At 38.9% G+C, this 15,968-nt stretch overlaps 1 protein-coding gene across 1 annotated transcript; it reads left to right on the forward strand.

Annotated features, from left to right (window-relative positions):
- Positions 1-1,164: 1,164 nt before the first annotated feature.
- Positions 1,165-14,657, forward strand: UBXN2B (UBX domain protein 2B). Its single transcript, XM_030236168.2, has 9 exons — positions 1,165-1,290; positions 3,752-3,852; positions 5,109-5,180; positions 6,706-6,865; positions 8,350-8,427; positions 9,766-9,875; positions 10,338-10,475; positions 10,605-10,766; positions 13,006-14,657. Exons 1-9 carry the CDS (start codon positions 1,165-1,167, stop codon positions 13,166-13,168), a joined length of 1,110 nt encoding a protein of 369 aa, XP_030092028.2. The 3' UTR covers positions 13,169-14,657.
- The last annotated feature ends 1,311 nt before the right edge of the window (positions 14,658-15,968 follow it).

A 15,968-nucleotide genomic window follows, 5' to 3' on the forward strand; every position in this document is an offset into this window, starting at 1 on the left:
CAGCTTTCAAGTCACAGTCAAGAGTTCTTCATCCTGTCTAGGCTGGAGTTAATTTTCCATAAATGCTGTGTTTTGGATTTATGACTGAAAACCAGTGTTGGTAACACAATGGTGCTTTGACTATTGTTGAGCAGGGCTTACACACACCAAGGCCTTTTTTACTTCCCACCCTGCACCACCAGTGAGCAGGCTTGAGGTACACAAGGAGTTTGGAAGGCACACAGACAAATCAGCTGAACATGGACGATTGCAGGGACACCCCATAAAATATGGCATCATGCTAAGTTTTAAGGAAGAGGAGCTGTTTTAAGGAAAAGAGAAGACACTCCCAAGATGGAAGGTCGGAAGGTCTGTCTGGACAAGAGCCACAGGAGTGAAAGCAGAACTGAGCAGTAACAAGAGAAGGATCCAGAGGAGGCCTACAAAGGTGGTGAAGGGTCTAGAGCACAAGTCCTGTGAGGATTAGCTGAGGGACGTGGGGTTGTCTAGACTGAAGAAAAGAACTCTCAGGGATGACCTTATCACTCTCTACAACTCCCTAAAAGGAGGTGTGAATTGGCCACTTCTCGCCAGCAACAGGATGAGACCGCATAGTCTTAAGCTGAGGCAGGGAAGGTTTAAGTTGGACATTAGGAAGAATTTCTTCGCAGAAAGAGGGATACGACATTGGAAGGGATAAGACTGACCAGGGAGCTGGCAGAGGGCTGGATGTGACACTCAGTGCCATTGTCTAGTTGACTTGGCTGGTTGGCCACAGGTTGAACAAGATGATTTCAGAGGTCTGTTCCAGGCTGTTTGGTTCTGTGATAGGTAATTCTGGCAGTGGGTGACCGCAACCACCAACTCATTGACCAAAATGGACCCCAGACTCAAATGGAGGGAAGAACTGCACCGGCAGACTAAGTATCATGAGAAGGAAGACATACAACCAGCAAGAAGGGCTTTGACTACGGATAGACAAGCTATGCAATTCGCCACGAATGAATGCTAATGGCTTTGTTCCTGAGGTGCATAAGCACTGTAAAGCTCTGACGATGGGCCCGCGGGCCTGCGGCGGGCCTGGGGCGGGCACGGCGGGCCTGGCACGGCCTCTGCCGTTGCCATGGCGGCCGTCCCGGCGGCGCTGGCCCCGCCCCACCCGGCCTTGGCCACCGCCTCCAGAAGATGGCGGACGGCGGGGCAGCGCCCGCGCAGCAGGACGGGGATGTGCCCGCTGCTCCGGCCACCGGCGCCCGCAGGGATCGGCAGCACCGGAGCAGCGGCCGCCCGCCCAGCGCCCGGGATTTGCAGGTGAGAGGGCGGAGGTGCCGCCCTGCTCCCGGGGCGGGGCGGGGCGGGGTCGGGTCGGGCGGAGTGCCGCGTCCCCTCGGGGCCGGCCCAGGCCTTCCCTCGGGCCGGCCCTTAGGGGAGCGGGCGGTGCGCGCGACCCCCGCCCGGGCTGCCCCGAAGTGATCTCTGAAGCCAGTCGGCTTTTCTTCCTTCAGCTCCCACCCCCCTTTGAGGCTGGGAAGGGGAGGACGCCTCTGGAAGAGCACTAGGCCGTTTAGGAAACGGTGTGTGCTCAATTCTATAGGGAGCGGGAAGGGCTCTCCTGACTCTTCACTAGCTGGGTTTTACCTGTCCTTGAAGTTACTGAGTTGCCATTGCATTTCCTGGTTATTTGATAGGAATGTCTTGTCCCGTATGAAAATGTCAGTCTCTGCAGATGTGGTGTAAGGTTAAGGACAAGATCTTTTCCCGGGTGTATGTGGGAAAAGTAGAGTGTGATCACAAATGTAATTCAGCATTGGTACTTAAATGCTTAATTACAAACCCTTTTCACAGTTTTTTTTTTTTTGGTTTTTTTTTTTTTTTTTTTTTTTGCATGTGATTTGACACTTTATGGAGGTTCAAAATCTTTTAGCAAGATATTGATTGGAAAACAGGTGAAACTTAGTAGCTGAAACTGCCCCTGTTCTATCTCATTACACATAATTGATGAAGAATGATGGGTATATTTTTTTTCTTGATTACTATTTGTAATTTTCATAGGTTCTTCTTAAGATTAATTTTGCTGCAATTGTAGGATGCTTTGAGTTGGAAAGGATCTTAATGATCATATAGTTCCAGCTCCTGTGCCATAGGCAGGGACATCTTTCACTAGACCAGGTTGCTCAGAGCTCCATCCAACCTGGCCTTCAACACTCCCAGGGATGAGGCATCCACAACTTCTCTAGGAAATCTTTTCTGATGCCTCACTACCCTCTGAGCAAAGAATTTCTTCTAATATCTAATCTAAATCTCTCCTCTTGTAGTTTAAAACCATTCTGCCTTGGCCTATTGCTGTCTGCCCATGTAAAAGGTTGCTCTCTCGCTTTTTTTTCTAAGCCCCCTTTAGTACAGAAAGGCCCCAGTGAGATCTCTCTGGAGCCTTCTCTTCTCCATTGTTACTGTTGTGTTATTCTCCAGGATCGCTATTTTGTTGCTACAATATGTAACAGTAACAACGTCTGTGTTACTACTTCATAAGGTTTTAGTCATCTGAAGCAGACTGGCATTTTGTCTAGATACTTATTGATAAAGTGTTAAACCCCAAGGAAGTACCCTCCTGGGACTGAGCTTGATTTGTGTCACCACAGGATGAGACGGGGCATGAGGAAAGCACAGAAACCTGGCCATGCCCTTCCATGCTCTCTCGGCATCCCTCAGTCCTTGGATTAGGGATGGTACAGGGTATGTTGTCTATGACTTACCCATCAGCTTCACATATCTGAAAGGTATTTTCTTCTGTCCTCAGATGGAATAGTGGTCTTCAGCAGATTTTTTTGGGCTCTCTTTTCTCAATTTAATTTTCTTAATGGATATAATTCCTCATATTTATTTTTCCCCTGCAGAAAATACTCATAATATTATAAAAACAACAAAAATAATATGGGATTAATACCCTGTGTTTGTAGCAGTCTGTTTTCAAGGACAGATGATGTTTCATATTATTTTAATGTGTATCCCCTCTGCATAAAAATGTAATGAAATTGTAGCCTAGTACCTTTTCTGGTGTATTTTATAAAATATTAGTGTTAATCACATAGTGTGAGCAGAGTGGCTTGGGGACAAAACTAAGGGTGATTTGACAAAATAGAGTCTTATTCAGGACAAAAGAAAGGTTGCTGAAGTGACATTGCAGGTCCCTTACATACATTTCTAAGAATGAGCTTGCCAGTGATATAGCAGCATTTTGGGAATCTTTGGGAATAGTTGTTGGGGTTTGTGTAAGTCTTTGTGGAGTGATGCCTTGAATTCAAGCCAGCAAGGCTGATTTTGTTCTTCATCCCAGTACAAGCTTGTTTGAATTATGTTTTTTACATTTCTATATAAAATGTTTGTAAAATTTATTTGCTTCTATCAGAGGGTTAGATTGCTGCTTTATTTCAATTTGTTACCATTAATGAGCTGATGCTTGCAATCTCTTTGTGTATTTACTCTCATGACTGAATCTAATATAGATTCAGTCATGAGAGATATGCAGCTGGTGAAGCAGTGGAAACTAAAGGATAGCAGAATGCAAGTTCCAAGTCATAATGGCATTTAAGCATTGTGTAGTTTTGTTATTTTCATAAAGCACAAGGAAAGTTGAATTTTAGTTTGGGTTCCTCGTGTTGATATTTCTACTTTTCTGGAGAGATGGATATTTCACATAAATTTTTGTCTTATTTCTATTCTATATGTAGTTCTTGAGTTGCAGACTTACAAAAAAGAGTTTTGTTTCCTACAGCTGGCCTTAGCAGAGTTATATGAAGATGAAGCTAAAAGACAGTCATTGTGTTCTGACAAGCCAACAGCTACAAAGATTAGTAACCCAAAGGTATCACAGAGGTAAGATGTGGGGTTTCTTTCAGAAATGCGTGGATAGGTGTCTTATTAGCTCACAAAACTGTTGTTACTGCTTGATCCCTCCTTGTATTAAAAGCACTCTACAGCAATTGGTAATCAAAAATTGTGAATCCCTGTAATAATGCGTTGTCTGTCTTCTCAGAATGCTTTTAAAATTTATTTACAAGCCTTTTTACCAATTGGTATTCCAGGTATTCTAAAACACTTTAAACCCATTTCATGTGAGATGCTATAAGCAAAATGCTGTGTTGCTCTTTTTTTACACAGACATAATTTGGAAATTTGCTGTATCAGAAAATTACTGCAGTTCTTTGTTTCTTCAAAATTCAGTAAGCTGGCAGCTTGTGTGAAACTTGGCAAGTGAACTGCTTTCAGTGTTGTATTTATGGCAGTGCCTGATGAGACAAATAGTGATTCTAAAAATTATTAGTAGGTTCCTATGGGGTGACAGAAGTAAAAAGGGCTTCTTAATGAATTTGTCTGGGTTGGGCAGGTGGAAGGATAGATGCATATCTATATTTCACTCCAGCTTTTCCTAAAACACTGCTAAACTGCAGTGTTTGCAGTTCACATAACATTTGAAGATTCAGCATAGTCTTAGATGTTTTTTATAAAAGTATCTTGCCAGGTTTTAATTAATTAAAAAATAGGTGAACCCACTTAAGCTGACTAACCAGCCACATAGCACTAAGTTTACAAACAAATAAAGCTAACAGTTCCATTTACCAATACATCTCATGAAGTTATAACTTCCCACTCCCAAGCAAAGGAGAAGCTGCAGTACCGTATCTCAAATACTTCAGTGTGACAGTTGGCAAGTGCTTGTTATTTGTTGGCATTCATACTGGAATCTATGTGAGAAGGAAGAGATGAATTAGTAGACTTCAGTTTGCTCTCAGATGAGAACAGTACATTAATTGCATGGAAGCAGTGATTCTCTTTTATGCTAGAAAAAAAAAAAATCAGTTGGAATAGGCCTATAGTGATCATCCAGTGCAACTGTTAATGCAAAATGACTCTACCATACGTGTGCTCTTTCCTCCTTGTTCACTGAGAAGCATTCATGGCTGTGTACTTCAGCAAAACAAACCCAAAAACCCAAGCAACCAAACAAAAGCCCAAAAACCAGAAAACAGAACTTGATATTCAAAGCTTTTGAAAAAGAAGTCGTTTCAGAAGTTAGATATGAAGTTTATGTGCCAGTCATCTTCAAATATTTTCTTTTATTCTCTTGGCAGTCTTAAGCTGGATTCTCTTAAAAGGTTGAGAAAACCAGAGAGAAGCATGAGTGATGACAAAGAAAACCAAAGGTATTTTTAAAACAAAACAAAAAATTTAACAATTGTGAAAGTAATTGGGGTTTGTGTCACATTCACACTTTGCTCCCTCGTGTTCTTTCAAAATGCATGTGAGCTAGGTCTGTCCTGCAAAGAGCTAGGGGACTTACTAGAGTGTTAGCTGTACACTGTTGTTGTAAAATTATGTTTAGCAGAATGTGGCTGGAGTGATGTAGGACCTGTAGGTGCCTTAACCTGTATAGTCATAAAGGTTGTAACCTACACTTGTACTCAAAACAAGTAAGTTACAAGTGTAACTTCCACTTGTGCTTGTCTTTCTGAATATCCTGAATTGTTCTGTGTATCTATTGCTCAAATATTTGAGTATTTCCTGAATACAAATTCTGATAAGAATTCCTGTTTCATATCCTTACCACTATCATTCTTTTAAATCTAATAATTAAAGATTTTCTATATAAATGATAGTTGGGGACATAAACACAGGAGATGTGCAAAGGAGACATGTTACTCAGGGATTGAAAATTATGTGGCATTATAAAAACAGTACGATTGTACAGTACCCTCATACCCAATACTCTCTTCTGGTAATTGTAAAATATGATGGGATCAACACATTGTGAAGGCATTGGTCTGAGAGACAGTTTCACATGGATTAATCGATTTGCCTTACCCCAATTAGTTAAGTGTAAAAGTTGGGGAAAGTGGAAAGCAGTTGTTAGTTATTAAGGCTTCTTGTAATCAAAGGCAAAACAATCAGGTTAGCCAGTTTTGATTTATATACAGATTTTTTTACAGCATCTATTCCAATGGTATTTAGAGGTTGTAGTGCCTTTTTCAAGGTAATTCTTGAGGAATATCTTGATCTTCATCAACATCAAACAGATACAGTTTTGAACAGAATTATTTGTAGTTTACATTTAGTCTTCAAGAGCTAGTAATGGTGCTGTGAAGGGAAAAAAAAAGCACAAATTAGTTTTCACAACAGTTTCTGCAGGTTTTAAAATGCCTTGAAATGTTAATTACATTTATTTTAAAATTTCCATTTCTGATACTGTTGGGAATGAAAGTATGCTAGATCTTTGAATTAAAAAATTAAATTGTGGCGCTGTTTAGGTTTTCCAACAGTTTTATACTTGTTCTGCTAAGGTGGTGTTAGCTGTGAATTTATATTCTATCCAATCCAGGCACAGTCTCAGGCACAGGGACACCCCTAAGGAAATCAGTCTTTCTGGGAGTAGGTGACAGCCACATAAGATGCCCAGCTCCATCAGGACTGTGTTCACTTAAAACTTATGGCCTTACACTCTGACCTTTGGGATCTGTTCCAGAAGGCACCTTGGTTCTTTGTTAGTCAAATGTCTTTAGTATAGTGCTGCTTGGATTATTGAGAAGGTTAGAACCAAGTGAAGCATTTATCAGAATGAAAAGGATTTGTGCCAAATTTGCCTCTTTGTTAATTTTTTTTCTTTTGATGGAAAGAGAAAAATTGTGCTTGTTATTTAAAGCATTATTGCTTATTTGCATTACTATTCTAAAGATTTTATTCAGGTGACTCAGAATGTAGAGGATTACAGATTTCTGGGGCTTCTACTAACCCAAGTAAAATTGTTGCTGAACTCTTCAAGGAAGCAAAAGAGCATGGGGCTGTCCCATTAGATGAAGCCTCGAGAGCATCTGGTGATTTCAATAAAGCCAAGGTAAAAGTTAAGAAATGTGTTGATCTCTCTTTACATTTGTGTCTCTGAAATTCATCACATCACAGGAGAGCAAGTGCCTCTTTCTGTGATTTACAAATAGCAGATTTGCTCAAAGCAGTTCTATATTGTCTGTTTTCAAACAGCTTGCTCTAGAAAATAAAGAGAAAGGACACACAATTTCTGAGGAAATCATTAGAAATCATAATGAACTGGAATTATATGCTTTGTTTTTAATTACAATTGATTAAATAAGAAACCAGACTAAAATTGTATCCCAAATCTTACCTACAGAAATTACTCCTAGAGAGTTGTAGTCACCAGTTCAGTGTCCAGATACAAGTTGATGACAAGGTATCCGTAGAGGGACCGGTGCTGTTCAATGTCTTCATCAGTGACAAAGACAGTGGGGTAAAGTGCACCTGCAGCAAGTCTGCAGGTGACACCAGGCTGAGTGTTGCAGCTGATGTGCCTGAGGTCTTGGATGCCATCCTGAGGGATCTGGACAAGCTTAAGAAATGAGCTCATGGGAACATCATGAGGTCCACAAGCCAGATGCAGGATTCTGCATCTGCATCAGGGCAACCCTCAGTATCAGCACAGGCTGGAGGTTGAAAGGATCAAGAGCAAGTCTGGGGAAGGACATGGGGGTAGTGGTAGAGGAAAAGTTGGACATGACCCAGCAATGTGCACTCACAGCCCAGAAAGCCAAACATGTCCTGGGCTGCAACACAAGAAGCACGGGCACCAGGGTGAAGAAGGGGATGCTGTCCCTCTACTCCACTCTGGTGAGAGCACACCTGGAGTGATTCATCCAGCTCTGGGTCCACAGCACAGGAAGGACATGAATTTGTTAGAGCGAGTCCAGAGGAAAGCTACAAAAATAATCAGAGGAATGGAGCATTTCTCCTGTGAGGAACGGCTGAGAGAGTTGGGATTGTTCAGCCTGGAGAAGACAAGGGTCTGGGAAGACCTTATTGCAGCCTTCTAATACTTAAAGGCAGCCTATAAGAAAGATGGGGATAGACTTTTTATCAGGCCCTGTTTTGGTAGGACAAGGGGTAAAGGTTTTAAACTAAAAGAGGGTAGATTCGCACTAGGTGTAAGAGAGACATTTTTTACAATAAGTGTGGTAAGACACTGGAACAGGTTGCTCAGGGAGGTAGTGCATGCTCCATTCCTGGAAACATTCAAGTTTGTGACCTTTAAAGGTCTCTTCCAACCTGAAGTATTCTATGATTATGTTTGAAAAGGTGTACAGAACAGAATCTGAAATGTGTCAAAAAGCTTTCTAAGTCTGACTGCGGCTGCTAGATATAATTTTCCACTTAAAAAATACATGATAGAACAATACTTGCTTTTTATCTCAGAAGCAAGCTTGTGGATGGCTTTTTTTTCTCCTTTTTTTTTTTTCTGCATCTAGGTAAGAATTTTGATAAACTGTTTTAGATAATTATTTTATAAGTTTTTCTTTGTATTTTTTTCAGTCATTTTCTGGTGGTGGATACAGATTGGGTGACTCATCACAAAAGCACTCTGAATACATATATGGAGAAAATCAGGATGTAAGTAAAATTCATAGCAGAAAACAGAACCTCCAACACAGGCCTGCTTAATCATGTTTACAGCTTGAAATGCCAGAATTACTGTAACTATGTTTATGAGGTGAAAATAATATCTAAATATTAGCTACATGTTCAGTAGAAATTTTTGAAGTTTCTGAAAAGATTTATTGGATACCCCTAAGGCCTCCGTTATGGAACTGTCAGAGGTAAATTACTTTGAAATTCTTAGTGTACCTCCTTTTCAGTTACTTTGCACCATGTGTTGTCCTGGATTCTCTTAGCTGTGCTAACATTTTAATGCTTTAGGAATTGATTCTTGTTGTGGCTTACAAAGCAGCCCATCTCAAACTGGAGGGCATGGATGTGTTCTCAGGAAGGGGAAGCAGCAGGCTTGAGGCCTTTCTTTCTTATCACTTAAAAAGCAGGATGTGAAGGAGAGGGTGAGGAGAAAAGAAGTTCTCTGCACTTTTCTATTTTTGCAAATGGCTAAAGCAAATTTTCAGCTTGTCTAGAAACAACTACTAAGGCCAAAGGATGTGATCCTGGCTAGGGGGTGCTGTTGTGCCACACAAGGAGCCTTCTAGTCTCCAGCAATTCTTCTACTCCAAGTAACAGCCAGCTGTACCTAGCCAGAATCTTTCTGGAGTGGGCTTTGCATAATTGGGAGCATAAATAGTTTCTAAGGGAAGGCCAGTTATACTGGCTGGGGAAGCCTAGTTTTGCTGGATGGCAAAGCACTTAGAAGGAAGAGAGGATGCAGGTTTTGAAGCTGGAAGGTCCTGGCTGGACCTTTCATGTAGGATTAGCAAAATAAGAAGGGAGCAAAGGAGGCTGATTTCCAGGATTCTTAGCTTTTGACCGAATGGAGTTACTTTCAGCTTTGTTGGAGCTCAGCATGTAATAATCTGAGAAAAGTGTAGGTTGTGCTGTAACTGATGTATCAGCGGTAATTTGTAATTTTATTGGTTTATTTCTTAATTTCTCAATAAAAATGTTCACTGCTTTTGGAAATATTTGGAACACTATGAAGATCACAACACCCTCACTGTATCATAATATATGTCATGGATAGCAGATTAAGAGATTCTTTTTCCCAAGGTAGAAGAATGGTCTAGAAGATGATAGTAGTCTATAACTCTTGGGCTTTTTCAAAAATAATCTAACAATGACAGTTACAGTGCAAGGTATTGTTCTTATTTTGTCATTTGTCTTCTTGTTTGTGGTCTTGTACAAAATTTGTTTAGTGTAGATCAAAATTTTTTTAACTAGTCTGTATGAAATTGTGCTGCCTTTTTTGTCTTTCTTTAATTTTTTTTTTTAACTTGTTTTACTTCATAGGTTCAAATTTTGCTGAAACTGTGGAGGAATGGGTTCAGTTTAGATGATGGCGAGTTGAGATCCTATTCAGATCCAACAAATGCTCAATTTCTTGAGTCAGTTAAAAGAGGGTAAGTTAAAATGACAACTTTTTTGAGGTATGTCTTTGAAGTGAAGTGAACAAAAATCCTTTCTCCACACACTTATCAAAAGCTCCAGATTTCTTTTTTGCCTGAACCCATAAAATATAGTCTGTATTTGCCACCAGATGCATGGGGCACTTAACAGTTTGCAATACTTTGGTTCTTCTGGTGATTTAACTCTGAATGGTACTTGCTTCAACAGCTTTTATATTCACAATTTTTTCCTAGCTCATTCTATGAGCTGTCAATATATTCTAGGTTTTGACTGTTAGTTCACTGACTTTTTTTTCTTCTTTTAGGATGAAATCAATTCATAAAACAATTGAATGTGACTTTCCAAGTATACATTATATTAGTATTGACTCCTACTGTGTATGTCCTACTGTGATTTCGCAGTTCAGAATGTAATTGAAAGTGTAATTATTATAATGTATTATTTTTGTAATTCAGGGAAATTCCTTTGGAGCTGCAGCGACTTGTTCATGGTGGCCAGGTAAATTTGGATATGGAAGATCACCAAGAACAGGAATATGTGAAGCCCAGACTGCGATTCAAAGCTTTCAGTGGCGAAGGGCAGAAGCTTGGAAGGTGAAAAAAGCTAGATCTATTCTGTGCACTGTATTCATATGCATTTTCAGTCCTATGACTGAAAATTTCAGACTACTTTGTCATGGTTCCATTAGTAACATATGGTTTGTTTTTTTTCCAATCTTATAGCCTTACACCTGAAATAGTCAGCACACCTTCTTCCCCAGAGGAGGAGGAGAAATCCATTCTTAATGCACCTGTTCTGATTGATGATTCCATGCCAGCAACTAAAATTCAAATTAGATTAGCAGATGGAAGCCGGTTGATACAAAGATTTAATCAAACACACAGGTAAATTAATTCTGCATCAATGCAGGTAACAGTAACTATTTCAATAAGTTTGTGTTTTGTCGTTAAATGAGTCGCAGCAAGACATCAAAAAGGGGGAAATACCAGCCTTGCTGAAATGTATCAGACCAGCCTTGCTGAAATGTGTCGTTCTGTGTCGCTTTCATTACATGAATATATGATGAACTGACTGTCAAAAATACTGTACATGGAACGACAATATATTTGATAACTGCAACTTCTGTTCGAAGTTGCAGTTATCAAATATATTGATATTTGATAACTGATATTTGATATATAACTGCAATATATATCAAATATATGATTGATAACTTTTATAACCAATGATGTCCTTTGTTTTTTAAGGACATAGTACAAGCCATAATTGTTCCCAGAACAACTGAAATCTGGATAGCCCCACTATGTAGTCATCCAGCCCTGGGCCCTCCCTGGGAGGACCAGGTGGATTACTTGGAAAACACTGTGAAAGCACTTTATTGCAAAGTGTGGAATATAGTCTCAATTGGAATGTACTCCACACTGTGGGCAGAGAAATCCTGTGGCCCATAATCAAGAATTCCAGCTTTCTACCTTGTTATACTTAAGGCTGTGACAAAACATGACATGGGCTGTAAGTGTAGACTGCAGCCCATAAGCAGAAGGGTAGATAGACACTTCACGCTCATTTGCAATTCCAGCATGTGGTTTGGACACAATACTGAGAGCTAACTTCTGTTTTGGATGGTCATGTCCTAAAAATTGGCAGTGTGTGAACTTGATGGAGGTTTTAGATTTGTTAGTAGCTTTGCTGATTAGAGCTTGGCACCAGTTTTATTGATGTTGGGGCAATGCCACAAACAGTGTTAGCCAACCCCATGAGGTTATGTTAGTGCAAGGTTCTGCAAAGCTCTGCTCTCCACTGCTGAGAGATTTTGGGCACAGAACAGAGATTTGGGCAGCAGTTCCACCCATGCTTTAGCACTGTTAAAGCCAGCCTTAATTTGAAGTCTGCACAATTGTGTTAGAACATGGCTGCAGCTTGAATCCTGACTTGGAGATGGTGTTAGCATGGACCCAATTCCATGTTGTTACATGGAGAGCTCATCTATTTCCTTTTTTCCTCCTGGCTCAGAATAAGGACTAAGTGTAGTTTTCTTTTCTGACAGTACACACAAGCCACATAGCTGAGATACCAGTAGGGAGGAAGATACAGAAGTATTTCTTGGTAGTTTAATTAAACCTGAAAATATAAGATGAGAGTGCAGGCCCAGATCCTTTCTTCACAGCATCTGCTGAGAACCGACTGAGAGAAACCATGGGGCTTATTGGGAGCCTCTGGGAGTTGTGTGTTCTTCTGTTGGCATGGAAGGGTAGAAGTGATAAACTTGCCAGTAACATCTGTAGCAACCTGGATTGTGTTGACAGGAGCTTGTTTAATTATTATTAACTTTTTCTTGACTGTGAATCTTTATGGTTATCTTTAGCAGCTGATTTTGGTCATATATATGGCAAAGTGCATTATTTGTGTCACAGGCCTTGAAGACTAATAGAAAGCACAAATCACCGCTTATTTGGCTACAGTAAATTTGCCAGCTTATTAATTGCAAAAGATTTTCACAGATTTATTTTCAGCTAAATGTCCTAATAGAAAAACCTCAAATTTCAGGATTTTATCTCTAAAATACTATTTTTTATCCATGTCTTGAAAAATTAAATTACTCTTGTTATATTATTTGTTTGACTAACATTAACTATTGTTCAGAAGTTCACTGCCAAGTGAAAACAGGGGAAAGCACTTGGTATTGAAGTGCATTAATAATTCTTGTCTGCTTCCTCTTCACTGTGACTATATATTTTAAGATTCTTTCTTCCATTAATAGTTTCATCTTTTTGGAATATACTAATTAATAATGAAACTTTTGACAGTGATTAAGGTTACTTGACTTCCTGCATTAGGTATCAGTTTGCAATATACTTCCATGTTAAAAATTTTGTTTCTGCTATTTGAGTAAACAAGCAACATTCACTATAATTTTTCAGGGGATTTTTTTCGTCCAAGAACCAAAAAAAATATTGTGAGATACAATCATTAGTCATCTGGATCAAAGAGAAATATGAAATCTAGAACTTTCTTAGTGGTTTAGTCTGCTTAATGGTTTTATGTTCTCTGATTATGTTAATGTTCAAAGATGTATGTCAGATGGAATCCAACAGAGTTTTCATGTCCATATCCTTTTCACAGGATTAAGCATATTCGAGATTTCATTATCCAGTCCCGTCCAGCTTTTGCAACAACGGATTTTGTTCTTGTGACTACCTTTCCAAATAAAGAACTAACAGATGAAAGCCTGACACTACAAGAAGCAGATATACTTAACACTGTGATTCTTCAGCAATTAAAGTGATCTTGTGATTGTTGTACAACATAGGGACCCTGCTGTACTGTCATACAATATGTTTCCAACAGGTAAAAGAAAGGAGATATCAGTGTCTTTTTATTTCCTCTTTTCCAGGGATCATATTTTTGGATTTCATGTCTTCCAACTATAACATATCTAACTTTTAAATTTTAATTTCTCAATATTATTCAGGTTGTTTTCAGTGTTAAAATTAAGGTTCTGTATGTTAATATGTTTCAAACCATATCTTATACTAAATGTGAAATGAGTTAGAACTTTGTGACTTTTTTTTTTTTTTGAGGGGGGTGGGAAAAAGAGCATTTTTCTGAAGGGGACAGTATCTTTCATAGAGTTGGTAAGATTTGCACTATGGAGATGTTCTATGCTGCATTGACAAACAGCCATTTGAAAACTTAGACTGTAGGTTATGTTTACCTTGCAAACTGTATTAAGGTGTTATTTTTAATAGGTTTACAGATAATAAATGCCCTAATATAATTTTTGTATGTTCTATTTGTAGCGTTTCATGGTGTAATATATTTATATTCTAGTTTTTATGTCATTTTCCTTGTTTTGTTGCTCATATGAGTGAATCAGTTCAGGAGATGCAAACCTCAGCTGTTGCAGACTATAATAGAATGTTCTTATTTGTATTCTAGTTGTACTACTTTTGATGAAAATAAATATGAATTTTTTTCTTCTTGAAAGTTAAAGAAATGAGAGAGACCACTGTCATCTGGGGAAATTATGTGATTTAGAGGAGGCCTCTAGTCTTTATGAATCTGAGTATGCAGTTGGACCCTGTGCAACAACATGATTCCTTACACAAACAGTTACTTAACCCCAAACAAAAATACACTGAGGTGCACAAACACAGAACTGGTCTACTTTTGTGCATGCAAGTGACAGCATAAGTGTGTTAATTGGTCACATATTTTTGACCTGAATTTCAGTTGTTTATATTTGGAATTTTGGCCAAAGGTATTTTGTAGTATTCACTGGGGTTTGGTTGTACAGCTTTCACTGTGCTTGTTTGGAAGCTGTATAATTAAACCCCTTCATCTTTGAAATTACATGTTTTTTAAAAAAACTTGCCCCAACACTGCAGTAAGCAGGTAGGAGTCTTATGTTGGGGGAAACTGGCTGCTGTGCTTTAGTAGTATTATAGTTTTTTAGTATTTTTGGGTTTATATGAGATGAGTGGATCACACTCTGATTGAGAATAGGTGGGCTGTATCTCTTGTACCAATATGTGTTAAAATTGCTGTCTTCATGTTTATTTTGTTCTGAAAATATCAGTACTTGTTTATTTATGTTAAGGTTATAATTGCTTAGTATATTCTTACGTTTTTACCTCAAAGTAGTTATTTGATGGAGTAGATTTTAAACATGCAGTTGTATTTGAAGTATTTTGTTTTGCAGTCTGAATATCTGCATGATTTTAATCATAATTCATTTCTCGTGCTAAGTAATTAAAGTTTTATGTTTAAGATCACAGACAAGACTTCTTGTGTCATTCCAAATTTACGTTGTGATAGAGTGGTGATTTTGTTGTGTGCCAAATATTTAAGCCTAAACATAAAGGAATTATCATGTACTGTTCATGTATTTTATATCCCATATCCCAGATATTAACAATTCTCTATATAAATGCAAGGCCAAAGGTCGTGATATCAATTTTGGGCAGTCTGTGGTTTGGGCATATTTCAGTTCAGGATCCAGATAAAGTTACATTGCTTATTACTTCTGAAGCCCATTATTGATTAAGCAGTGATGTATGAAGAAAAGGGGTTAACTAAATTGTTAAGTTTTTTCGCTCTTATGCCAAAACTTACAACTACATATTATCAGTCTCTTTGTTTCAAATACCTGTTAAATTTTAGTGTTTAATGGCAGCTGAGAGTAACTGGGGTCCCAGAAGTTATCAATATTTTGTCAAGCACTAAGAAAATGTACCAATGCTTATGTTTAAGTATTTCATGCTTCTCAGTACTTGAAAGCTCATGGAATCTTCCATCTCATAATTTTATGTCATAGCTTTTATTATATAAATTGTCACTTATAGCTAACATCTTGGCATTTTTGGCACAAAACTGTTCTTTGAATACAGACCTGTGTGAATATGCCATTAAAGTTGGCTACAAGGGAGAAAGAACTTGGTAGAGAATGATTTTTCTCTCACAGTAAGGTGGGTAAGTTTGGGAGTTCCATTTAGTCTCCATTAAATACAGGTAATAATCCTATTGCTTTCTCTTGTAGGCAGTCTATGAAAGGCTCAGCCTTCACCTCTGCTTGACTTTCCTAGAAATCTTTTATCACACAAGAGCCAAATAATCAAAACCTGAATGGTTTCTTTAAAGAAAACTCAGTAATAATTTATTCTGGATAAGCACAGCCTTGTTAGTTTTTGGGTTTTGGTTTTTTCCTCAGCAGTCCACTGAGATGTTTGCAAGCAGTCTGCTTTAATTAAACTACTGGACACACTTGTATAATTAGCATATATTAGCAGTTATCTCATGCTGTTCTTGCTCTTTGGTGAAATCTGCCCAATATTAAATGAAGCAAGGAAGAGCACACAAGTACTCTGAGATGCTATTTGCTAGCTCCCTGCTTAGTTGCTTGCACTAAGTTAAAGCTCCCATGGTCTTTAAATTGTCTTACTCTGCAGGGAGAAGAGACAGATGCATCTCCCCCTTGCTCATGCTGCTTAAAGCTAGCAGGCCTCAGCATAGGCATGTGCTGCTCTCTGGGCAGGTGAGACAGCAGCAAGAGTCTGGGGTAAATGCTGAATCAATGGCATGCCAAA

The sequence above is a fragment of the Serinus canaria genome, chromosome 2 (assembly GCF_022539315.1).
Source record: "Serinus canaria isolate serCan28SL12 chromosome 2, serCan2020, whole genome shotgun sequence".
NCBI classification, from domain to species: Eukaryota; Metazoa; Chordata; class Aves; order Passeriformes; family Fringillidae; genus Serinus; species Serinus canaria.

Coding starts and splice junctions, on each gene's coding strand:
- UBXN2B (XM_030236168.2), top strand. CDS start 1,165: ATGGCGGACGGCGGGGCAGCGCCCGCGCAGCAGGACGGGGATGTGCCC. Junction 1,291..3,751: donor CCAGCGCCCGGGATTTGCAG/GTGAGAGGGCGG, acceptor TGTTTCCTACAG/CTGGCCTTAGCAGAGTTATA. Junction 6,866..8,349: donor GTGATTTCAATAAAGCCAAG/GTAAAAGTTAAG, acceptor TATTTTTTTCAG/TCATTTTCTGGTGGTGGATA.